The 24,778-nt window shown below is 44.8% G+C and overlaps 1 protein-coding gene across 1 annotated transcript; it reads right to left on the bottom strand.

Annotated features, from left to right (window-relative positions):
• Window positions 1-1,891: 1,891 nt before the first annotated feature.
• On the bottom strand, window positions 1,892-21,591 carry npdc1a (neural proliferation, differentiation and control, 1a). The gene is made up of 9 exons (XM_062477965.1): window positions 21,258-21,591; window positions 10,072-10,218; window positions 5,512-5,604; window positions 5,114-5,323; window positions 4,667-4,733; window positions 4,337-4,421; window positions 4,129-4,208; window positions 3,591-3,690; window positions 1,892-3,367 (listed from the first exon to the last, which is right to left on the bottom strand). The coding sequence occupies exons 1-9, from the start codon at window positions 21,367-21,369 to the stop codon at window positions 3,302-3,304; spliced, it is 960 nt and encodes a 319-aa protein (XP_062333949.1). The 5' UTR covers window positions 21,370-21,591; the 3' UTR covers window positions 1,892-3,301.
• Between the last annotated feature and the right edge of the window lie 3,187 nt (window positions 21,592-24,778).

Genomic DNA, 24,778 nt, shown 5'->3' with positions numbered 1-24,778 from the left:
GCAGGAAGGTAGTGGGGGTGTCATTGTACGGCTTGCCCCCGGCGCACCCCGCAGCTTTCAGACCCCGAGTTGCGATGGTCGACCATTAGCTTCTTTTCAGACGCGAACAATAAGTCTCATCCCTTTGATTTTGCCACCCCACACACACACACCTCCTCCCCTGAATCAAACAGTCAAAGTTTCACTGAAATCCAGACGGGATAGCTGTTTGACAGGCGTAATCTGAAAACGCAGTGACTCATAAAATGGTTTGACATGTGTAGCCAGCTGCGTCATCACCGTTCATGTCATAACAAATATCGCCTGATGTGATCTTTATATTGTATGTAATCTACAGCATGTTCCCATCTTACTATGCCTTCACAGGCCAGTCATTCGACCTACCTGTAGACATCCATCTTCAAACGCACTTTTGCTCACCACCTAAACTAGGGACTCTGCAGCATATTCTGTGCTCGCTTGCCCAAGAGAGAGAGGGGGCTTGGAATGGCCACAGGGACTCCTCAATGGCTTAAAGGACATCAAACTCCAGCTACAGGCATTGTCCTGCACTCTGTACTTGGATGGGAATGGGGTGGGGTGGTGTGGGGGTGATGGATTGTCATGCTAAACACTCACAGGGAGAAAGTGGGACGAGGTACAAGGCTTCAGAGATCGAGAGAGAAGGAGTGAGAGGAAGGGGGGAGGATTTGATACAGTGAGGGGGATACTGTCGGGAGTGTGGGTGTGTGTTTGTGTGCGTGTGTGTGTGCATGGGGGGTGGGGGTGGTGGTGTCAGTGGATTAGCCTGAAAAGCTCCCAGATGTCCTTTTTCAGATCTTGTCTTGCTCCTTTCAAGTGAACTCTTCTTCGTCCTGTGCCCCCCCCCCCCCCCCCCCCCCCACCGCTAGCTGTAGGAGCACAGGCCTTCTGCAGATAAAGGCAGCATCTGCCTGCCCACTTCTATTTATCTGTCTGTCTGTCACAGTGAATCTATTCTGTCATGTTGGATTGGAGTGGACTGCATGAATGAATAAACAAAGGAGAACCTCCCCCTCCAGTAGATTGATAGGTACTTTATTCATCCAATAGGGAAAAATAGCGGTGTATGGACCGATGCATGGGTAACTACAACAAACACGCCCTTTATTAGTTATTGTGTTTTACAGAATTGAAAGCCTACATTTTTGCCATGGACCATAGGTGGTCAAATGGTTGACATTTGGGTTGTAGTACAATGGATGCCAGACACAGGCTTTCCAAAAATTTAATATGTACTGGTACTGATATGAGCAAGTATATTATATTATCAAATATCAAAAAATATAAAATGTATATGCTTGGCTATGGTTTTGCTTTGCCAGGGACTGAAATTGTCCCACCTCCACTTGTCCTCCACTTTAGGCTCGAGTAGTATACAAGTTCCATGGGTTCTGTCTGTGTCTCTCTGTTATCACCACTCCTGCAGTTGATACCTCTTATCTGTTGTAAGCCTCCCCCCAAACAAGTCTGATGGCTTTTTGATTTTCTACCTAATGGCCCTGCCTTTGACACCCTGAATACCCCCCCACACACACACACACACACACCGCCCGCTCACCGCTAGCCAATGGCTGCTTTTGCTTCCACCGTAACCGAGACAATGGGTTTTAACGGCCCTGGTCAGACTACTCAATAGGGACAGCTACGAGAGCTGCTCAATTCCCTCCCCCAGTCACACACACACACACACACACATGTGCGCACACACACGTATTCACACCAGGCTTTCAGGCTCTGTGGCAAGAAAGCCAAAGGAAACTTTCCAACCTCTAATGTGGTTTTTGTGTCAAAGTGGAGACAGAATGAGTGAAAACACAAGAAAGGAAGGCACGCCAAAGCTCAAATACAGCAATGACACACAAACAAAAACTTCCACTTGTAATAAAAATCTTTTAATTCAGATTCAGCTAGGCCTGCATATACAAAGACTTAGAAAAAGTGAACTCTTTCGAATTCTGTTTTTGCAGGGATTGGGACTAACAGTGGTCTTGCCACTGAGAAGTAATACAAGAAAGTGACGTCTACCATGTTTTAATGCCATCATCTGTTCTTTCATACAAGTGCTGCAATGTCACTTCCTCACCGAGAGTTTACAGATACGTGTTAAAATCAGCATAAATATATCTAATGAAATCATTTTTAATCAAAGCATGCAATATACTTACTTTGGTGCTAACCTTTCATAGACACAGTATATATATATCTTTGTAACACTTTATTTCAGAGTCAATCTGTAGATAATCTCTAAATGCCCAGCATATACTCAATAAACTATCAACAGATGGTCAATTACTATTAACTAACGTTAATTCTAACCAGTTGTTGAATATCAGCAGAGCGGTACTGTTCTGTTCATAGTTTCTTGATGGTAGGAGCATCTGCATAGGGCATACAGGGGACTCTCAAAACGATGTGTAACTTGGTCATTTGTATGTGCACTCTCTCTCTCTACACATAACAATCCTTGCTGCTCCAAAATGGCAGTAGCTGTGATGTCAAACCTAGTTGGTTGGAGAGTATCCAAAGACACTCAATCAAGTGAAATGGGAATGGGATATCTGAACCGAGGACTGGGCACCTAACATGTTAAACTTATGGTTAAAAACCAGGATTTCTCCGGTCCTGTGGTTTCTTAAGGAAGGAAAACAAAACATTAGTTGTACCTATAATTGAATATACTGGAAAAGGTTTTAGCTGTGATGAGGAGAGAAGGTAGGAGGACATTGAGGTTCTTAAATGTGTCGACGTGTGTGTCTTCTGGATCATATATATGTTTGTTTTTGTGTCACATTCAAATAGAGGCTTTGGGAAGTAGCTGCACAAACGATTAACATTATGAAGGCAAGCCAGGGGAACACTAAGATACAGACAATCTTAAATCCAACACAAAGGGCTCAATGTGTGACTCCTAACTTCTTTCGGGCTAACTTTGCGTAAAGGTTGAAACAAACTTACTCGATAAACGACAAAACCCCAAAGGATGAGAGAACAGACCGGAACCATGTGTGTTTCACTGAGACGGGCTTTGTGTGACCCAGACACTATACAGAATATGAAATGTGACAAGTATGACAGTCATAGACACCATAAGATATTGGTTCATGTGATCGTCCGTAGAAATGAAGCCTTCACAGTTAACTACTCCATCTTTCATTCTTTATTTCTTGTCTTTTTTTAACAGGCCTCATCCAGTTTTCTGAGATCGGGTCGGCTTTTTCCAGAGTAAGGACTGGCTTGTGTGTGTGTGGGGGGGGCTATGCTTTGTGTTGGTCCAAATGTTTCACTTTCTCTGGTATTGTAAAGTGGAGTCGTCAAACAAGGGATTCTTCACTTCCATCTCACCTGTCTGTCACATAAAAAACAGGAAATGTAAATAGAACATATATCATGTCAATGGTTATGTGGTGAGGGCTAAGTGTGGTGTTTATCTGTGTGAGGGGCAGTTTTATGGGCGTATGTGAAGCCCTCTGTGACATGCTTGCGTGTAAAAAGGGCTATACAAATACATTTGATTTGATTTAAGTGGTTGTGTGTGCTTGTGTCTCTGTCTGTTTCCATAGGCTACTCACCGGTGCCAGACCCGGACACTCATACACAGTGAAGTCTCCTCCCACTTCCTCTTCATCAGAGTTAGCTCCGGAGTCGGGGACCTTCTGTTCTTGTTTTTGTCTGGGAGAAATACAGTCAAGGTTTTAAGTCTGTGAGTCTGTTTGGACGCTCAAACTGGATGGCAAAATCATGGGAAGAGAAAGAGAGATTAATAGGTTGCGTAATAGGTTGATGTTGTGTCCTTGGGCAAGGCACTTCACCCTACTTGCCTTGAGGGGAATGTCCCTGTACTTACTGTAAGTCGCTCTGGATAAGAGCGTCTGCTAAATGACTAGATGTAAATAGAAAGAACACTGAGACAGAGAGAGAGAGAGAGAGAGAGAGAGAGAGAGAGAGAGAGAGAGAGAGAGAGAGAGAGAGAGAGAGAGAGAGAGAGAGAGACAGACAGACAGACAGACAGAGAGAGAGAGAGAGAGAGAAAGAGAGAGCAAAAAAAGAGGAAGGATAGAGAGAGAGAGGAAGTGATAGAAATGGAGGGAAAGCGTGGCAGAAACTCACTTTGCCATTGAGATCATCTGCTGCTTCTGGTGCTGGTAGTGGTACATCTGAGCACTCTGGGCCAAAGTCTGATCCCCCACCTGGTGACAGAAGAGCAGGAGAGAGGGGGAAAAAAGATGCCATTATAAAATTAAAAAGAGGAAAGAGATATTGTCACACACATATGCACTCTTTCCTTTGCTCTGAAATGTTCAGATACAATTCTTACAGAGGTGCCGTTTGCTGTTCCAGGAGGTTTTCCACCAAAAGCTTGGTAGTCTATCTTCTGGACCAGGCGCATTTCTCTCTTCAACCTGCAGGAGACAGTTTTTATAGGGTTAGGAAGTCTCTCAAGTCTAAATGCCATATACATGCCTATAGGTTAAACTTATACAAACATGTACAACATAAGACTTCCGAAATGTTGGATAAGCTCTCAAAATGACCTCTAGCGACAATGCAGACATAGCTCATTTGACACATTTGTAAACAAAACTTAAACCCTGTTGTTTGAAATACAGTATGTCTGTCATAGCATGGTATAGGTTGGATGTCTCACCTGAACCAACACACTGTTGCCAGGATCATGGCCACTGTGCCAAGCAGGATACACACTGAAATCATAACTGTAGATGGACACACACACACAGTCACCACCTTTATTACTTGTGAAACTTTGACACATTGCATGAAAAGAGAACACACAAGCCTCAAATGAAGCCACAATGATACAAGAAAGTGTCATGTGTCAATTTTCTGTTCTGATATTTCATGGTTAACTAACTTTTCCAAGACGAAGCATTGCGTGTGCGTATGTGTGTGTGTGTGCGTGAGAGTGTTCACAATGTATGAGGGTTAGATACTTGTGAAATGCGTCTTTACCTGTAAGAAATGGGCTCAGAATGTGTGTATGTGCATTTGTTTGTGTCCCATTGCATTTGGTTAGGTTACAACATGACACCACGGCTGATATTCATTTGTCTCCTAGCGTCATGAAGCTACTCACTAATAAGGAGTCCGTCCTTGGAACGGTACGGGATGGCGAGGGGTCCTCCACTCCCCTTGCTCTCGAAGGGGGGCTTGGTAGTGGGGGGCTTGGGGGTGGAGGTGGCAGGCTTGGGGGTGGAGGTGGACCGACCGGCCATGAGCTGGTCCTGGAGTCTCTGGCTTGGAGAATCTGTCTGTGGAAAAGTGGGAGCTTTCTTGGAGGAGGTGACTGCCAAGGAGACAGTGAAGGAAAGTTAGAGGCGAAGGAAGGATAGGGAGAAAAGAGAGAGAAGGGGGGGGGTAGTGAAAGAGAGATGGGGGAGGGTTAAGAACAAACCTTTTTATAAATACACAATGGCAAAAAGTCCTGTGAAAACATTAAAAAGTGCACATTCATTCAGTGACAGGGGGACTCACTTGCTTGGTTGCCCTCCACCACCTGCTGTTTGTTGATGACTGATTGGAGGAAGTCGATCTCCTCATCTAGGTCAGGGATGGTCGTCATTTTATCTGCAGACACGCATACACACACACGCAAACACAAACAATACACTGTCTTAGAAACAGCATCTGTCACCTAAAATATAGGAATGTGTTTTAATACCCTAACCAGATGCATGCATGCATCCAGGACAAAACCAGTTAGCGTCTGTGTGTGTGTGTCTCGTGTGGTCAACAAGTGTATGTTGTTTGTTTGGGGATACAGATAAAAGCAGACAAAGGCCAGTTCTTGTTTAACAGCTATTTAACAGCTATGTTAGCCAGACAGTTAGCCACATTCCTGCAACCAGGAAGGGCCTCTCCATGGTAACCAGGGTGTGGAGTATGTGTGTGGCCAGGGGAGGAAGCACCACAGGGGGGCTTGAGCAATCAGCCAAACCCCCCTTGCCTCGGCCCAACCACCTAGACATCAACCTAAACCTACCTTTTGATTGGCCGTTCATTCATCTACCACATCTATCTACGACTCAAAAGTCCTTCTACGGTTTTTATGTTGTAGCTGTTTGATTTGGTATGTACGTACGTATCATACATGTTTGAATTTTCTGACCGTACGGTATATATGGGGTAAATATATTTTTTCTTTTTATCAAACAACCTAAATTTGCTACATGCACATGAATGTGCAACCTTAGCGGTTGGGATGTTTGTTAACACTAGCTGCATCATATTTCCTGTGCCATTTTTCCCTCCCAGAAGGTATGCCATCTGGCTGGGTTGATATGATGTGGCAGTTTCACTTTCACTGGCTTCTTTTGTTGTTCTCACTGCCCTAAGGCCCCGGCCGTTTAGTTTGCTCCACAGCAGGTGATGGTGGAGGCGGGTCATGCCATCTGCACTTTGCAGGTGGTGCTCAGCTCCATGGGTGACAGTGTGCTTTGCCAGTAAGAGCATCAGTGGTTCTCCACAAACTAACTCAGTTTGAACTTTCAAAGTCTATAGAGTCAATATTAAGATAACATGTAAGATGGTGTAGGTAGCCACCGGTCAACGCAAACCACAACATTTGGAAATGCTAGTTCTTGAGAAGGATCAGGGGATGAATTAAGGTGTTATTGGAGAATACTCGAGAAGAGGCCATGTGTGTCTGTGTATGTGTGTGTGTGTACTAGTATACACCACACCTTCTTGTGCAGAGAGAGCAGGTTTTGGCACCACTGTGTTAATTACTCATAAACCCCTGAGAGGAACCCAGGGGGGTGGTAAGGTACAGCAAACAAACACTAAACAAGTAAACTGTGTGACACACCACACACCTCTGTCGTGGTCACTTACAAAGTCATTTACATCCCATTTCTACCTTGCCCCCCCCTCTCCCCCCTCCCCCTGCCCCCGTACATGGTCCATTACCTACATTTGCCACGAGGACATTGGGAACAATCACTTACCCCAATATGACACACTATGATGAATCATAACTGGATAACTGTGACTCACAATGAGACAGGAGTCTATTTGATACTTTATAATCATGAGAGTTTGAGTCTCTCATGGTCACTGTGTAGGTGTGTTCATCAATCAACAAACATATTTCTTTGAATTCAAAAAGTTCTTTTTTTAAATGACCCTTTAGTGTTCATGTTTAAGCCATCTTGAGACCTAGGTCTCTTTTATAGGTGATCCCTGAAAAAAAACCCTACCTCGCCACCTTGTGGCGAGTCTGAGGAAAACAGCGAAACGTTGACTTCCTTTGGACCATAGGCCATAAATGTTTAGGATAGACTTCCCGGAGCATGGTTTGAGAGCACGGTGGAATATTGTTTGAGCGTGACAGGATACATTTTAGCAGTGTGCAATTGCATCAGTTGTTCTGAGTTACACAACCTCCTCTTGACCACCATGGGAGACTCTTGAGTGAGAATCCCTCTGTCAACATGTCTCGTAAAACCTCTACTCGTCCTCTGATCCACAAACTCTATAAATACGCACCTCTCCCTGGCAACACACGTAGCTGTGTAAACACGTGTAAACTTCTGAGATCTCTCTGATCTAACCTTTTGAACAAAACTACCCATCCTTTCCCCATACTTTCCTTCCCCACACATGGGACACTTGAGACCTTTTGGTGTGCCCTATCAACTGTTATCCTTTCATCACCTCAGTTTACACTTGTTCAAAGCATTGCCTCCACCAGGCACCACAAACCACATTACCCACACTGCCCAGCCCCATGATGTCACAATACCCCATTCCTCTTAGCTAATGGCCTGTGTGCGGTTGTCATTGGTTTCCATTAACTAGAGAGGCCCATTAACCAGGGGTTGTCTGTCTGAATCATCTGTTGTCTGTTACCTGGGCCTGCAGGTCCCTCTGGTCCAGCTGGAGTTAGCTACCACTACATGACAGTAATACAGGCTTCAGGCTCTGACGTAGACACAGAGCCCTCATTTCCCTGTGACATGGTCACATGATGTGCATTTTAAAGAGCAAACCCAAGACACACTCCCAGTTTCTCAGTCTCTCACTCGTTATTGCTCTCTGTCTCTCTCTTTTTCTGCACCGTACACGCGCACTCGTTGCGTTGACACAGCGCTGCCTTTGGTACACACGATCCTGTACCTCCAGTGTATGCTCCCTCTATAGCACTCAGTTCAACATCAAGGTAACAGAGGCCGGTACTGTAAAGCATGGCATATTTACTCATGGCAGTGTGCACCTGGTCGACAAAGAGACAGGTTCTTCAGAAAACACCCAGGACTAGGGGAGCTACTGCTTTCAACAAGCTGTACACTTGTCATCTCTGGCCCACAGTCAGACTCTTACCCTGGGAAAAATACAGAAAAAAAAAAAAAAACATCAAGTGCTGGATGTTGGCTTCTCACTTTGAGAACATGGGACAATTTGCCATCCTACCATGTCAAGTTTGTACTGCATATTTGTGTGTATGTGTATATGTGTGTACGAGGCTTCTGTATCCGAGTGTTTGTGTTTGTGTGCGTGTGTGTCTGAGTGTATTATGCACTGCCACACTGCTGTGGAGTGCGTTGGCGGTCTTGTTATTCAAGCATTGTTATGCACAATCATTTCCATCCTGCTGCTCTCTCATGCATAGCCAAAGACATCTGGGTTGCCAGGTTCAATTATGTATTGTTTCCAGCACTGCTGCCATCCCCCTTTCTGGACCTAACTTGACCCTCATGGCTCTGTCTGATGCATGTACAACAAGACACACACGTCTGACAAATGTTATGTGAATTAGAAACAAACAAAAAAGAGTTTGCCTCAGACAAAGAGATAAGATAAAAGTCAAAAGTCAATGCAACAATGAGGCCGCATTCAAAATGGCTAGATCGAGTTTTGGGGGGATTTGGAGAAATATGTGTAGTAGTAATAAGGTCCCAATATGAAACACACACATAAACTTGTGTTATCACACGACACACTGTACACACCATTTACTCTATGAATCACAAATGAAATGACAACCCTCTCCTGTCCTCCTTTACAGATGATGGCGTCACCACTAAGCTGTGCCCAGCCTGCTGCTAAATTATTAATCCCGGAGGGAAGCACACACATGCAGACAGATGGAGGGAAGAAAGAGTGTCTCTTGCCCTACAGAACTGCTCTGGCCTGACACTCTAATTCTTCTTCCATCTCTCCCATTTCTCCCTTCTCTCAGTTTCTTTGTGTTGCTCTCTGTCTCTCTGTCTCTGTCTGTCTCTCTCTCTCTCTCTCTCTCTCTCTCTCTCTCTCTCTCTCTCTCTCTCTCTCTCTCTCTCTCTCTCTCTCTCTCTCTCTCTGTCTGTCTCTCTCTCTCTCAGCACATGGTAATTAGTCCGTAATTATGAGGAATGAGATTTATCCACGTGGAGCGTGGATTCTCTTTCATAGAATTAAATTAGCTTAAGTATAGGGAGCCACGGAGAGAGGGAGGGATGGAGAGCGACTGACGGATGGAGAGAGAGAGAGAAAGAGAAAGACGGAGAGAGAAAGATAGAGGGAAGGAGAGCGAGGGGTGGATTGGAAGGGGAAGGGGGGAGAAAAAGAGAGAGAGATGAGTTGAGGCGGTGATTAAGTGTGTGTCTGTGTGGGTGTCATGTTTCTGTCTGTGTGCGTGGGAATGGGGGGATTAGAGGAACACAGGATCAGACTGCAGAACAGCTCACTGATGCAGGGAGGGAGGGAGGTACGGTATGGGAGGGAGGGGGAGAGATAGAGGTGACGCAGAGAGGAAATGAGAGCAAAATAGAGTGAAGAAGAGAGGGTCGGGGGGGGGGGGGTCAGAGAGAGAAAAGCTTCCTGTCTCTCCTTGGAGCCAGAGGTGGTCTGTCTGAGGTACACTGTACACATACCCCACCCTCCTGAACACACACACATACTTCGCAGGGCGTCTGTGCAAATGCCAGTTTGTCTACTTCAGCTCAGAGACTGACCAAACTCTGTCTGACCAAGCCCATAACCACTGTTTGGCCAATCACTAGACGTATGTGTGTGTGTGCATGTCAAAGAGAGTGCGTTGATACATCCTCATACCATAGTTATAGGGGATCTTCTTGACCACACACTTCCCTTCCTCGTTCTCCTCCAATGGAGAGAGGCAAGGGCCGCAGTGAGAGGAGCCCACCTGGCAGAAGTCCCGCCTCTCACGGGCACAGTCTATGGCATGGCATTTCGTCTTCGCTGAAAAAACACAGAGGAACAGACAGACAGAGGGAGACATAAGTCAATATTGTGTCCCCATTGCTCATATTGCTGTGGTCGTGATGTGATCATGAGTCATGGTATCAGGTTCTACTAGCCTATTACAAACAGATATAACCCCACTGCACAACAAGGCACAAGAGTAATGAGTGTGTGAGTGGGATCAGGAGGGTGAGTGCGTGTGAGTGATACAGAACAGGATGAGCGTGTGTGTGAGCAAGTGTGCGACATCTTTCTCCGGCGGCCGTGACGTCGCCGGCCAGTCGCTTGGATATGTCATGGCAACTGATTGCATTACAGATGAGATGAGGAGCATTATGTGGGCTAAAGCCTAGGGCACAAACTGGCACAGATGTACGCATCTCTTTCTCACACACACCTGAGGGACCTGGATACCCCAGACTGCTGACGTCCAGGGTTATGAGGGAGAGGCGGGGGCCGGAGGGGCCCCCACAGTATCCCCAGTATTACTCTGGGCCCTAGAGCCTTTGGGCCCTGGACCACCTGGTTGTCAATGAGCCTGACTTGTTCTGTGGTCAAGTCTTCATCCTACAGTCCATACTAGAGAAGGATTATGTGTATCAGTTTGATACAAACTTGAAAGGTCAATCACAGATTTGACTATCTTCCATATAGTGGATTTGGTGCTACTATAAGTAAGTAAGTAAGTAAGTAAGTCAAACTTTATTTATACAGCACATTTCATACAAGAATTGTAGCTCAAGGTGCTTTACATAAAATCAATAAAAACAATAACACAAGTGATAAAAGTAATAATTAAAATAGCAAATTATAAAAACAATAATATAACTAATAGGGTTAGAGAGATACAATTACTTAAATGCTTCGGTAAAAAGGTAGGTTTTAAGCTGTCTTTTAAAAATGTCTAGCGTGTTTGCTTCCCTAATATTTACGGGTAATTTGTTCCATAGTTTTGGGGTGTAATTGACAAAGGCCGAATCACCAATCTTCTTATGACTGCTTCTGGTGACCTCTAATAGGCCTGCATTTGATGATCGCAGTGTTCTCCATAAGATGGATGAGTAGTTGCTGGGGTGTGGGGCATCTGTGTGCTACAGATTGCCCCCCTCACACACACATTACATCCTCCTGGTCTCTCTCCATTGCATGTCTTGCTGATTTTGTTGTATGAGATGCTGTTTGCTTGATTGATGTTTTGATCCTAACCAATTCTCGACATAAACATTTTTGAAGAGTGCCTGCCCGAAAAGCTGCCAGAGATATAGACATTTTTCGAGCCCTAGTGTGTAAACGTAAAAAAAATATTCTGTACAAGTTCCCTCGACCCCCCATGTTGCAAAGCCAACAGCTTGCAGTCTTTTCACTAGACCAAAACTGTGCTTTCAGACAGATGCAGAAATGCTCTGAATGTTGCGCCATCTCCATCTCACATGCAGAGATAAGAGATTCATCTATACTCTCGGTACAACAATATGTAGCCTAGCAACCGCCTGATTGGTGTGCTCTGTGTGTCTCTCCGTTCCTCCGCGCTCACCTTTCCCTCCTTGATGTCAAAACATGGGTGATGAACACGTGCTGGACCCAACTCAAATTAGATCAAATGATCACTGTCTTTCTTATCCTTCCTCTTGCTCTCTCTCTCTCTCTCTCTCTCTCTCTCTCTCTCTCTCTCTCTCTCTCTCTCTCTCTCTCTCTCTCTCTCGCTGTGCCGGTTTCTCTCTCAACCCAACTGTTTCTCGCTCTACGTGTACCACTCTCTCTCTCTCACTGTCTTTATCCTGGGGGGGGGGATCTCTATTTTTACCTGACACGTGCCATCCTTTCTTTTCCTGAAGAACTCAAATTCCGCTCCGATCACCATAATACATTTCGTTGACCCCGACATTAGCCATGCGCCTGTCGACTGGGAGAGAGCAGGAGATCTCATCATCCACTGATGAAAAATCATCATCCGGATGAGAAATAACTCTGTCTGAGTGGCTTCGGGCCGTGAGTCAGCCAGTCAATGACATGTGAATGTGTGGAGAGAGAGAGAGAAACGTGTGCGCTGGCCCCGCGTGCAAAACGAGAGTCTGATCGTTAGACAATTGGATCAAAGATAGGGTACTAGAAACGGAGGTCCTTCCATTTGTTGCTCCTCCTCTCTCTGCCAGTGCTGCCTGTGGCCCGTCTCTCTCAATGGAATTGGACCTTGTGAAACCTTTGTCCACATCAGGATCGGGCAGATTACCACTCTGCAGTCTCCCGACCAGGCTGTTGCATGGTTGCCTTTTACTAGTTTATATTCTTATGTTCCAGAAACCCAACACACAGGGATGAAAATCCTTTCATCCCTTCTCTCTGTCTCTCTTTCTTTTTATCCCTCTCTCGTTTTCTCTTTCTGTTCCACTACGTCTTGCTTGCTCTGTCTTAATCTTTCACTCTATGCCTCTCTTCTTTTCACTTTCTCCCTCCCTCCCTCCTTCCCCTCTCTCTGTCCTCACCTTTCTCATCTTTAAAAAAAATCTTCATCCATATTGCTCTCTCCTCTATCTGTTTCTCTTGCTATTTCTTCCTCTCCCTTTTCTTCTTGACTGTTGATGTTTCACCAAAACGCCTGCGGGAATTGGGGTGTTCTGTCTCTGGCCATACTCCTCTCCTCCTCTGTATGCACTCCCCCCCCCCCACCCCCTCTCTCTCTCTCTCTCTCTCTCTCTCTCTCTCTCTCTCTCTCTCTCTGCACTCAGCCTTTGATCAGAAAGTGTGCGTGCATGCGCATGTGTGTAAAGAGTGATGATTGTAGTCCAGACCTGGGATGATCTGACCCTGTTCATGCAGCAGAGACCCAAGATCAAACAGCAGGACATGGGGACTGGGGACTGGTCGTCCCACATCAAACCACCAGCACACCAGCCCCATATCCCTCTGGATAGCACGGCTCCCTGTCTAGATCTATGTCACTGATTCATGTGATTCATTAGAATGAAAATGAATCCCATTTAACGTCAATTTCTCTTCTGTTGAGCCTCTTCAACATGAAGAATAGAATCGAAAAAGCAAGAAAATGTGTATGTGTGTTACGTTTGTTATCGGGCAGTGTTGCTGGAACTTTTATCGAATGCTGTGGGTGGTTAATGTTGCAAAGCCACTACCGGACTACAATAATTACTCTTCACACACTGACAAGCACGCACACACACACACACACACACACACGCACACACACACACACACGCACACACACACACACCCTCATCATTCCCATCATCACCATTCGTCCAAATCTAAAGCATGGGAGCAAAGGATGATAACCATCACAGATACATAACTGGTACACTAATGACAGACTTTGTCGACCCTCTGTTTAAGGACCTCAGGGATACTGCAGCCGACCGTTCCATCCTATACCCAGCAAGCTGGATCGATACCACACACACTAAGTCCGGGAAGTGCGTACATTTCATAAGGTGTGACAAGAAACCACAGGAGGGCAGGATGCATCACATTGTCACCTACACAGCTAGATAATTAGAAAGAGAGAGAGAGACAGGGAGAGAGAGAGGGAAGGAGAGCGAGAGAGAGAGGGAGAGAGAGAAAGAGGGAGAGGGAGGAAGAGGGAGGGAGAGGGAGAGAGAGAGAGAGGGAGGGAGAGACAGAGAGCGAGAGAGAGAGAGAGAGAGAGAGAGAGAGAGAGAGAGAGAGAGAGAGAGAGAGAGAGAGAGAGAGATGGAGGGAGAAAAACGGTGGGGAGGGAGACTCGAGATGAGGGAGAGATGAAGGGAGACTGTTCTTTTGCCCCAGAGACCTCGAGAAAAACGTAGACAGAAGGAGAGAGAGGGAGAGAGAGAAATGTGAGAGAGAGCTAGTGAGAGAGGAGAAGAGGGAGGGAGAGAAAGAGGGGGAGGGAGAAAAACAGGGGTGAAGCGAGATAGTGGACAACAGAGGGGAGAGAGAGGGAAAGAGAGAGGTAGCGATAGAGGAAAAGAGGGAGAGTCGAAGGCAGTCAGCGCTCTATAACGATGCCGTACATAATGGGTCATTAGGTCAGCAAGGATGACCGAAGTGTAAAAACGTTTTGTAACAGCAACACCTGATGAGCCAATGATAGATAAATAAAATGAGTAGCCATCTGCTGTGGCATTCTGGGTAATTAGGAGCACCGAGGAACACAGTGGCCTAGCGCTCCCTGACACGGCCGGGCACAGACACTTACGTGGCACAGTTTGTTTGCTTTAGTCACTCTGCCGCAACGGCTGCTCTTTATGAGAAAAGCTAGCACTCAATCTGTGCCTATATGATAAAGCTTGTGTGCGACACAGTATGAATCACACTGTAAGCATGAATGTGAATGTGCTTGCATTTGCGTGACTGTTTGTGTGTTATTGTGTGTGCGTGCATCCTACACAAGGTGTTGATTGGTGAAGTGGGCAGGGACCAGGGGGCAGGAAACTGGCCATGCCAGAAGGGTAACGCTGTTCCATTGTGTGAACTTCCTGTTTCTCAGGACACATGGGAAGTCGTCGTTGCACTCCAAGTCAAGTGCCTGCACTAACAGACCACACTAGAGCAGCCACTTTACTGGACAGGAGAATCACTGAGTTCTGTCCTTCCCAATGCAAACTTCCCTCCACACAGAACTCTCAGTGGACATCAGTATTATTGTAGTAATGTGTAGTAACATGGAGCAATGTAGAGACAACCAAGTATTTGTCCAATAACATTTGATTGGAGATGTAGGGAGTCAGATGGCTGAGTGGTTAGGGAATCGGGCTAGTAATCAGAAGGTTGCTAGTTTGATTCCCGGCTATGCCAACCAAATGACGTTGTGTCCTGGGCAAGGCACTTCACCCTACTTGCCTCGGGGGAATGTCCCTGTACTTACTGTAAGTCGCTCTGGATAAGAGCGTCTGCTAAATAACTAAATGTAAATGTAAGATGATCGCAAGGAGGGAAGAGAGAAAGATCCAGGGTCGAAGGGATGTTTTCGAATTGGCATTTAACTCGGCATAACTCGAGACAACTATCCTCTCAGTACGCCTGCGCCTCGTCCATTAAATGTATCTAGCGGGACAAGTTATCCTTTACTTCTCAGCGTGAGAAAAGATTGAAACGCACGAGAGATGCGAGGTGCCGCGTCAAAGCGTGAGAAGCGCTGAAATGCGCGAGTCTCACGGTGCATGTGTGAGACTTGAGAGCACCGGAGGCCGTAGGATAGGTCTTAGGAAAGAGTACAAACAGAGGACATAATATGTTCTGGAACATAAGAATATAAACTAGTAAAAGGCAACCATGCAACAGCCTGGTCGGGAGACTGCAGAGTGGTAATCTGCCCGATCCTGATGTGGACAAAGGTTTCACAAGGTCCAATTCCATTGAGAGAGACGGGCCACAGGCAGCACTGGCAGAGAGAGGAGGAGCAACAAATGGAAGGACCTCCGTTTCTAGTACCCTATCTTTGATCCAATTGTCTAACGATCAGACTCTCGTTTTGCACGCGGGGCCAGCGCACACGTTTCTCTCTCTCTCTCCACACATTCACATGTCATTGACTGGCTGACTCACGGCCCGAAGCCACTCAGACAGAGTTATTTCTCATCCGGATGATGATTTTTCATCAGTGGATGATGAGATCTCCTGCTCTCTCCCAGTCGACAGGCGCATGGCTAATGTCGGGGTCAACGAAATGTATTATGGTGATCGGAGCGGAATTTGAGTTCTTCAGGAAAAGAAAGGATGGCACGTGTCAGGTAAAAATAGAGATCCCCCCCCCCAGGATAAAGACAGTGAGAGAGAGAGAGTGGTACACGTAGAGCGAGAAACAGTTGGGTTGAGAGAGAAACCGGCACAGCGGAGAGAGAGAGAGAGAGAGAGAGAGAGAGAGAGAGAGAGAGAGAGAGAGAGAGAGAGAGATGGAGGGAGAAAAACGGTGGGGAGGGAGACTCGAGATGAGGGAGAGATGAAGGGAGACTGTTCTTTTGCCCCAGAGACCTCGAGAAAAACGTAGACAGAAGGAGAGAGAGGGAGAGAGAGAAATGTGAGAGAGAGCTAGTGAGAGAGGAGAAGAGGGAGGGAGAGAAAGAGGGGGAGGGAGAAAAACAGGGGTGAAGCGAGATAGTGGACAACAGAGGGGAGAGAGAGGGAAAGAGAGAGGTAGCGATAGAGGAAAAGAGGGAGAGTCGAAGGCAGTCAGCGCTCTATAACGATGCCGTACATAATGGGTCATTAGGTCAGCAAGGATGACCGAAGTGTAAAAACGTTTTGTAACAGCAACACCTGATGAGCCAATGATAGATAAATAAAATGAGTAGCCATCTGCTGTGGCATTCTGGGTAATTAGGAGCACCGAGGAACACAGTGGCCTAGCGCTCCCTGACACGGCCGGGCACAGACACTTACGTGGCACAGTTTGTTTGCTTTAGTCACTCTGCCGCAACGGCTGCTCTTTATGAGAAAAGCTAGCACTCAATCTGTGCCTATATGATAAAGCTTGTGTGCGACACAGTATGAATCACACTGTAAGCATGAATGTGAATGTGCTTGCATTTGCGTGACTGTTTGTGTGTTATTGTGTGTGCGTGCATCCTACACAAGGTGTTGATTGGTGAAGTGGGCAGGGACCAGGGGGCAGGAAACTGGCCATGCCAGAAGGGTAACGCTGTTCCATTGTGTGAACTTCCTGTTTCTCAGGACACATGGGAAGTCGTCGTTGCACTCCAAGTCAAGTGCCTGCACTAACAGACCACACTAGAGCAGCCACTTTACTGGACAGGAGAATCACTGAGTTCTGTCCTTCCCAATGCAAACTTCCCTCCACACAGAACTCTCAGTGGACATCAGTATTATTGTAGTAATGTGTAGTAACATGGAGCAATGTAGAGACAACCAAGTATTTGTCCAATAACATTTGATTGGAGATGTAGGGAGTCAGATGGCTGAGTGGTTAGGGAATCGGGCTAGTAATCAGAAGGTTGCTAGTTTGATTCCCGGCTATGCCAACCAAATGACGTTGTGTCCTGGGCAAGGCACTTCACCCTACTTGCCTCGGGGGAATGTCCCTGTACTTACTGTAAGTCGCTCTGGATAAGAGCGTCTGCTAAATAACTAAATGTAAATGTAAGATGATCGCAAGGAGGGAAGAGAGAAAGATCCAGGGTCGAAGGGATGTTTTCGAATTGGCATTTAACTCGGCATAACTCGAGACAACTATCCTCTCAGTACGCCTGCGCCTCGTCCATTAAATGTATCTAGCGGGACAAGTTATCCTTTACTTCTCAGCGTGAGAAAAGATTGAAACGCACGAGAGATGCGAGGTGCCGCGTCAAAGCGTGAGAAGCGCTGAAATGCGCGAGTCTCACGGTGCATGTGTGAGACTTGAGAGCACCGGAGGCCGTAGGATAGGTCTTAGGAAAGAGTACAAACAGAAGTAATCAGTCAACCGCAACTCCTGTAATTCAACCTGACCTTCAGACGCTTGTGAAACACTGTGAATCCGACCTGCTGCCTTCATTCCCAACACACAGACTATATCTGGAACACTGTCACCTTGGCCTGACTTGAAGTCAACACCGCATCTTATCAGCACCACTTTGGAAGAAAACCAAACGAACACCTGTGCTACTGTGCATGACTGACAGATGATTTCCCGTGCTGAAAGAGCCTTGGAGGTGTCTGGCGCGTGTCTTTCTCCGATGAAACCTTTCCGAAACGTCTGTCAGAGAAGCAGAAGGAACAGGAAAAGCGCAAGCATCTGATAAAATAGCCCTGAGATATGTAGACTGTGACCCGACCCTTTTCACAACACTAGCAGGACCAAAACGAAAAACTGGTTACTGAGTTACTGAGGTGGAAGAAACGGAAAGAAACGATAAGGAAGTGAGAACAGGAGGAATGTGTTCCCGTCACATTCATGTCTCAGTGGAGGAGGCAGAACGGGTCATTCTACAAACAGGTGTGCCCAAAGTGACTCTATTGTTCTATCTTTCCTTTCGTTCCTCCGTCTCTCTTTCTCCGATAACAAATACATACTGGAATAGTAGGTTGTTATTGACCTCCTGTGTGCCTCAAGGGGCCATGGCTCAAAGTACTGTGGCCTGTCTGGTCAGACAACCCAGCGCCAAAAAAACGTCCTTCAAACGCAGCGTTGTACATTCAGATGTATGTGTGTGTGACATAAACTGTAACAAGATGATGATGGTCAGGGGGGGGGGGGGGGCGGTGGGCATTCAAGACGATCCAGACAACATCGATTGCAGCCCCAGGAGGTGTAGACTGTGCAGAACGTTAAGGAAAATGTCTCTGGATCGATTGAATTCAATATTAGCTCCCTCATTTCCTGGCTCTGTGTTCTGTTTTCTTCCCTCGGGTGAAACACAGCAACACACACACACACACATACACGAATGCTATAGCAACATTGCCTGACAAGATAAATGTTGAAACCTTCTATCCTTCCCACAGTCCACAGTAGAATGAGCGTACTGGCCAGCCAGGATTACCATTTCCTAAGAAGTCTTGAGAAGGAAATATTTTTGCGTGTCAAATTGTTTTCAACTCTCTCCCATGGATCTGTTAGACTTTCCAACAAATCCCCGTCAATGATAAAGGATTTGCGCTACATCTGTAGCACTGTCCACTGTGGAAAGTACTTCAAACGGACATATGTTCTGATTCAGCTGTATTAACTTTGAGATGAAATCAACTCTTTGTGATCATCTCTTCGCTTCTGCTTGATGGAATAGTGTGTGCTGTTAAATCGCTCAATCACTACATTTTACGAGTTGCTTTTAGCGATTTGAAAGATTCTTGGTTTCAGTTTCAAATACATTTACATTTAGTCATTTAGCAGACGCTCTTATCCAGAGCGACTTACAGTAAGTATAGGGACATTCCCCCGAGGCAAGTAGGGTGAAGTGCCTTGCCCAAGGACACAACGTCAGTTGGCATGACCGGGAATCGAACTGGCAACCTTCGGATTACTAGCCCAATTCCCTCACCGCTCAGCCACCTGACTCCCTATAGAAATAGACAAATAGACATCTTGTTTAATTCCATCGCCTTTTCTCTCATTCCACTGAGGTCATACCTGTTTGTGCTCTGATCTTGTCTCTCCTCAGCCAAAACTTTTTCAAAACAAAATTTGTTCTCTTTTTTTATATTGATTATCATCCAACTGAGTGTGTGTGTATGTATGTCTGCATATGTGTGTTAGTGTACATGTAATGTATGTCTGTGTGTGTGTCTGTGCGTGCCTTTGTTTATGTGCTTGTGCGTGTGCGAGATCTGGGAGCCAGCGATGTATGTGGCCCCAGCTGTTTAAGTGTACGTGGCAACGAGGCACATTTTCCACCTGCTCCCGTCTCGGCTCACAGATACGCCTAAACAACCTACTTATGACAGCCATGACCACCCTGGGGTCATAAACTATGTATATGTGTGCGTGTGTGTTTGCTACCTGTAACTGTGTCTAATAATGTCAGTTAAACTATAATCTCCCTAACGCCAACAAGCCTCCAGGTGGGTTTTCCTTAGATAGACTCAAAGGCTCTCCTCTTACAAAATAAGCTTCCTGAGAGACAAACCGGACACAAGAAACAATTCTGGCAGCACAGTTATCTATGAATAGAGACATTTTAAAAATCCTTTTACATTTGAATCAAACCGTATAATGCCGTTTTTTGGCTCGTATCAACTTGTTATTAAAGTTAATAAAGCCTGTAGGCTATGCAGATTGAGAAACCAGAGGGCATAAATGTGCAAAATAGATGTTAGTTCAATTTTCTCATCTTTGCTGTGTTTGACAGTTCTCTCCGCTTACATAATGCGCACAGTCGCAGCTACGCAGTGCTGTACCTTGTTAGGATCTACAGCCGACTTTACAATGACACATTCTAGAGCCATATGGACACAGACAAAGCCTCAACATTAGCTTTGATAATTGACAAATAGCAGAGACAGGTTGGACTGTTTACATATGCATTCGAGTCTAATGATTGGACAAGTTGTCTTGTTCATAAATACAACACAGCACTCAACCATTAGGACATCTTCTTTTGGTTGCTAAGGTCCTGTTTCAAAGACAAATACATTCTTTGTTATTTAGCGTGTGTTGGGGATTGAGGATGAATGTAGGCCCGTGCTCTGATGTTCCCAGTTCATGTGTTAAGCGTCCTGTGTGCTTGCTTCTGGGGGATTTGGGGATTGTGTCTGTATGTCAGTGCATGTTTGCCTGTATGTGGGTGCATGTGTGCCTGTGCATGTGCGTGTGGGCCGTGTGCGTGTGTGTGCATGTCCACACCAGCCAGATGACAGAGATTGAGGGAGAGTGCCCAGCTGCTGTGTCTCCCAAAGGGTCTCCATGTTAAAAGATCAGGGGAGATTATCTCTGTAGTTCCATCACCAGCCAGCCAGTCAGTACATTCTGGCCCCAAAGACCTATGCTGCACGGCTACATGACCAAATCTTGTCTAGAAACATGTCTAGAAAGTTTATTCATGACAATGTTTAAACAATGAATAACTGGTACCATGATGTAGATAAGAGAATACAGGAGGAAGTGCAGCTTTTGTTAATAAACGCAGTCACTATAACTTTCTTAAAATGACAAGGAAGGAATTTAATAATGGGATGGTAAACCAAGGATTTTTTGTCTTTTTCCATAGATGTTCACAGAGACAGTTACCAAACGGTAATTATAAATTAAAGCTATTTGTGATATAGCCTGCCCAGATTCAATGAAACCATCTGGTGGCTTAGAAACAAATAACCTACACCGTCAGCGTAACAAATAGGCAAAACTGTTAAATGTCTACGAGAAATCAAACAACATTAAATGTATTGTATTTATGTTAAGTGTAGCTTGTGTTTGGGGGGAAATGTACTGTTATACTGAACATGTTAAAAGCAGTAGTTTATACGCTAGTGAAAGATCAGATGAAAAAAAACACATTGACAGTTTAGATCATTGACTATTTGAGGTTGGCAGATTGTCACCACGTCAAAATAAATGACATTGTCCGAATAGTGTTACTTAGATTTATGTCATAAAAGGTTATTCTTACCTGGCATAGCTCTACTAGCAGAAACAGTGGTGAGAATAACACAGAAACACAGCAGAACCCCGGGCAGGAGGGAGGCCCGGGGTTGTCGTTCAATCCGGTTCGGAAGCAGCATCTTTGGTCTTTTTAGGAACGTATAGCCAGAGACGGAGACATGGAGCTTGTCATTTCCGCAGCTGTCCTGTAATACCTATGCTTAAAGAGTATGGTGGAACGGCGACAGTCGAGAAATAATACACACAGACAAGAACGCGATCGTGTTGGTTTGCGCTCCAGCGCAGTCAATTTACGGTCTGCGCCTTTCGCTCACGAGTGGTAATCCGTGGCAGAGCTAAAGATAGCGCCGCTGTCGGTGAAGGAGGGGGTGGGAATTCAGCTCGGACAGAAGATTAGATGAGAGGTAAACGGGGGTGAACTACGTAAAACTCCGGCGTTGCATCCTAGTCAGCGTCATGACGCGGTAGGGAAAAGCGTTTATTTGACAGAGCACGGACAGGTAGGCCTAGGTAACAGGTGGGTTCCAGTTTACATTTGTCCGCTATGCTAGGGCCAATATGAGAAAAAAAACACATTTATTACGGATTTATTAGTTTATTACGGTTTTTATTTGGATTGTCTGGTCTGATTCAACCAGACTGTTAGGATTAGAGGAGTCTCCAGTGCCTTTATTACGTGTGCATAGGAAACCATCAACAGAACAGAAGCCGACTAGTTTGTTAATGAATCAAAACCAGGTTGTTTCACAGTGGTGAGAAGTCGCATCTTCTCACCAGAAGGTTTCTGGTCTCGGTCCTTGGCCCAGGTAGGTGGGAGCTTGGAGGGAGTTGTGGAGATTGAGAACCACTGAGAACAGAGATATGATATTGACATCGCGCGTTCAAAATCATGGTTCAAAACTGATTGTTCAGTATGGGGGTTTTCTATTGTTTCAAAGGGTTCTATAGTAGTCGTATGCTTCCCCAATGTTCAGTGTAGGGAGATATGGGGTGTCTCTGATGGACAGTGACGACCCTGGAATGGTCCAGGCTAAGGGAGGAGTGAGAGTGGCTCTGGCTGGATATACAAGCACTTGTCAGAGAGCGCACTCTGCTGACCAGTAACAGAAGTAGCACCTGGAAAAAAAGGATATTCAGATAGTTCATATTCAAATGGTTTATTCTAACTTGACATATTGCAATCAACAAACAAGATAGGCCTATGAGTACATTTACATTTAGTCATTTAGCAGACGCTCTTATCCAGAGCGACTTACAGTAAGTACAGGGACATTCTCCCCGAGGCAAGTAGGGTGAAGTACTAGCCCAATTCCCTAACCGCTCAGCCACCTGACTCGCCTGAGTAGATTTCTTTCTGACCTTTCAGACTTACAGTTTTTCTGAATTGCTAAAACAGTACAAAGACGCAGTACAAAGACGTGACACTGAGGCAGAATACTGTTACTAATCTCACATCGACTTTTCAGTTGTACAACATTTGAGTTTACTGTAAATTTCTTTTCATTTAAAGTTTTCTTTGTTCTTTGGGCTTTTGCTGTTGGACTACTGTATTTTCATGCAAGTAGTGAATATAAAGACATACAATACTGTGTTACTTACAGTTTTTTCCCATTGCTTAGACACAAAATGTCAAATAACACACAGTTAGTGAAACCTGACACTCAAGGAGCAAAACAGCAGCCCAGATCTACACAGCTATAAGCACATTCTCAGCCTCACACTATTTGCAAAATACTACACAGTGTTTTGCAAATCACTGAACACTTTTCTACATTAGACACAGACATTTAAGATTATGTCTCATGATAGCCTTTTTAGACACTGCCTTGTAAAATGCCACATGTGAACGAATGGATCAAACGCGGGCGTCAGGTGTACAAGCACTAAAGTGCTTATTGTAAACATACCAATCAAGTGTAAGCACTACAAAAAGGCAACAGGTCAGTGTACCTGTCCTCATCAAAAATGGAAGGTAATGTTGCAGGAAGAGGAAGAGGGGGATTGAGGATGAGAGGGGGGGCCTGTGGAGGAAGGTAGGGAGAGGGAGAGGTAGACCTGGAGGCCGTGGAAGAATAGGGACAAATGTACGGTATCTAATGAAATTCGAACAACATTGGTTGACTATGTTGTGAACCATGGGGCCACATTGAGAGAGCCTGGACAGAGAGTTCAGCCCAACCTCAGCAGATATACTGTTACAACAGTAATTTGGACATTTCGACGAGAGCACAGGTGAAAACTACTATTCTCTACTGTCTACAGTACAGTACAGTAAAATGTAGCCTACTACGGTATATGCACTACATCAGTACTTCTTTTGTACACATTCACGGCAGTCCATGATTGAAACAATGTACTGTATTTCATTTGCTGAATACTTTCATTTGTCTCCACAAATGTATTTGATGTGTTTACAGTATGTAGTCTATTATAAAGTATTCCATTTGAAATATGTTCTGATTTTCTGCACAAAATGCAACCTTTACGTAGACAATGTGGAGAAATACAGTAAATATTTTCAGCAGTGTGCAGTACTGGCCTTGTGTGTTGTGTTTGGTCAACATATTTATGTACTTTTACGTACTCTACTGTCACAATATCTCTGACAAAATCAAGCAGGTTATATCATTAGAAAAGAATAGTTAGTGTAAAAGTGTTGTACATTTTGTGTCTAAGCAATCGGAAAAAACTGTAAGTAATACAGTATTGTATGTCTTTATATTCACTAAAAATACAGTAGTCCAACAGCAAAAGCCCAAAGAACAAAGAAAACTTTAAATGAAAAGCAATTTACAGTAAACTCAAATGTTGACAAAGTCAAAACACTGTTTTCAAAATTGTGCTTAAGCAATCTGAAAAACTGTAAAGTAACCTACTTACGGTATGCAATTTATTCACAGTAGTACAGTAAGTTGTGATTGTTATACTTTCTTCATTGCAAAATTCATTTACTGCAGTATGTACAATGAACATATTTTTCTGTAACTACATGCCCTGGATGCTGTGTTCTACATTTTTGTGCTGTGTCAAATGATTGCGCCATAGTGTTTATATGTTGAGTTGCTGTGTTTATGATCTGAAAGCATTGTTTCATTTTGAGCACAGGTTAAATGGTTTAGGGACGAGTGTTTTATTTACAAGAGGAGTCAGAGGTTTTGGAAGTTTAGTTTGGAAGATTTGGTTTTGTGTTTACAGTTTTGAGAAAAAGGGTGACAGTTTCAAGAAATGTGTTTTAGCAATTGTGAAAAACTAATATTTATCATGACAAGCATCTCTGGGATGTTATACCTTATGTCTTGTATCACTGTGTGAAACTAAGTCAGAGATACATAGCCTAAGGTTTGTATTCTTCTGGAAGAATAAGCATAAGATATTTATTTTGACTTAATTTAGTCACTAACCAGATATAAAATCTTATCAGGTCTCAATGATATTCAAGTTCCCTTTAACAAGAAAAAACATTGCTAAATGCCCAGGCATAGCAGTCCCTATATCTTTTAAGTAATATAACCAATCAAATAATGGTAC

Source organism: Osmerus eperlanus, chromosome 14 (genome assembly GCF_963692335.1).
Source record: "Osmerus eperlanus chromosome 14, fOsmEpe2.1, whole genome shotgun sequence".
NCBI classification, from domain to species: domain Eukaryota; kingdom Metazoa; phylum Chordata; class Actinopteri; order Osmeriformes; family Osmeridae; genus Osmerus; species Osmerus eperlanus.
This window is presented reverse-complemented; position numbering and strand designations above follow the sequence as displayed.

Excerpts from the sequence above, each read along its gene's own strand:
- npdc1a (XM_062477965.1), bottom strand. The coding sequence starts at position 21,369 with ATGCTGCTTCCGAACCGGATTGAACGACAACCCCGGGCCTCCCTCCTG. Across the intron at positions 4,422-4,666 it reads GCAACAGTGTGTTGGTTCAG|GTTGAAGAGAGAAATGCGCC; the intron begins GTGAGACATCCA and ends TGTCTCCTGCAG. Across the intron at positions 4,209-4,336 it reads GAACAGCAAACGGCACCTCT|GTGGGGGATCAGACTTTGGC; the intron begins GTAAGAATTGTA and ends TTCTGTCACCAG.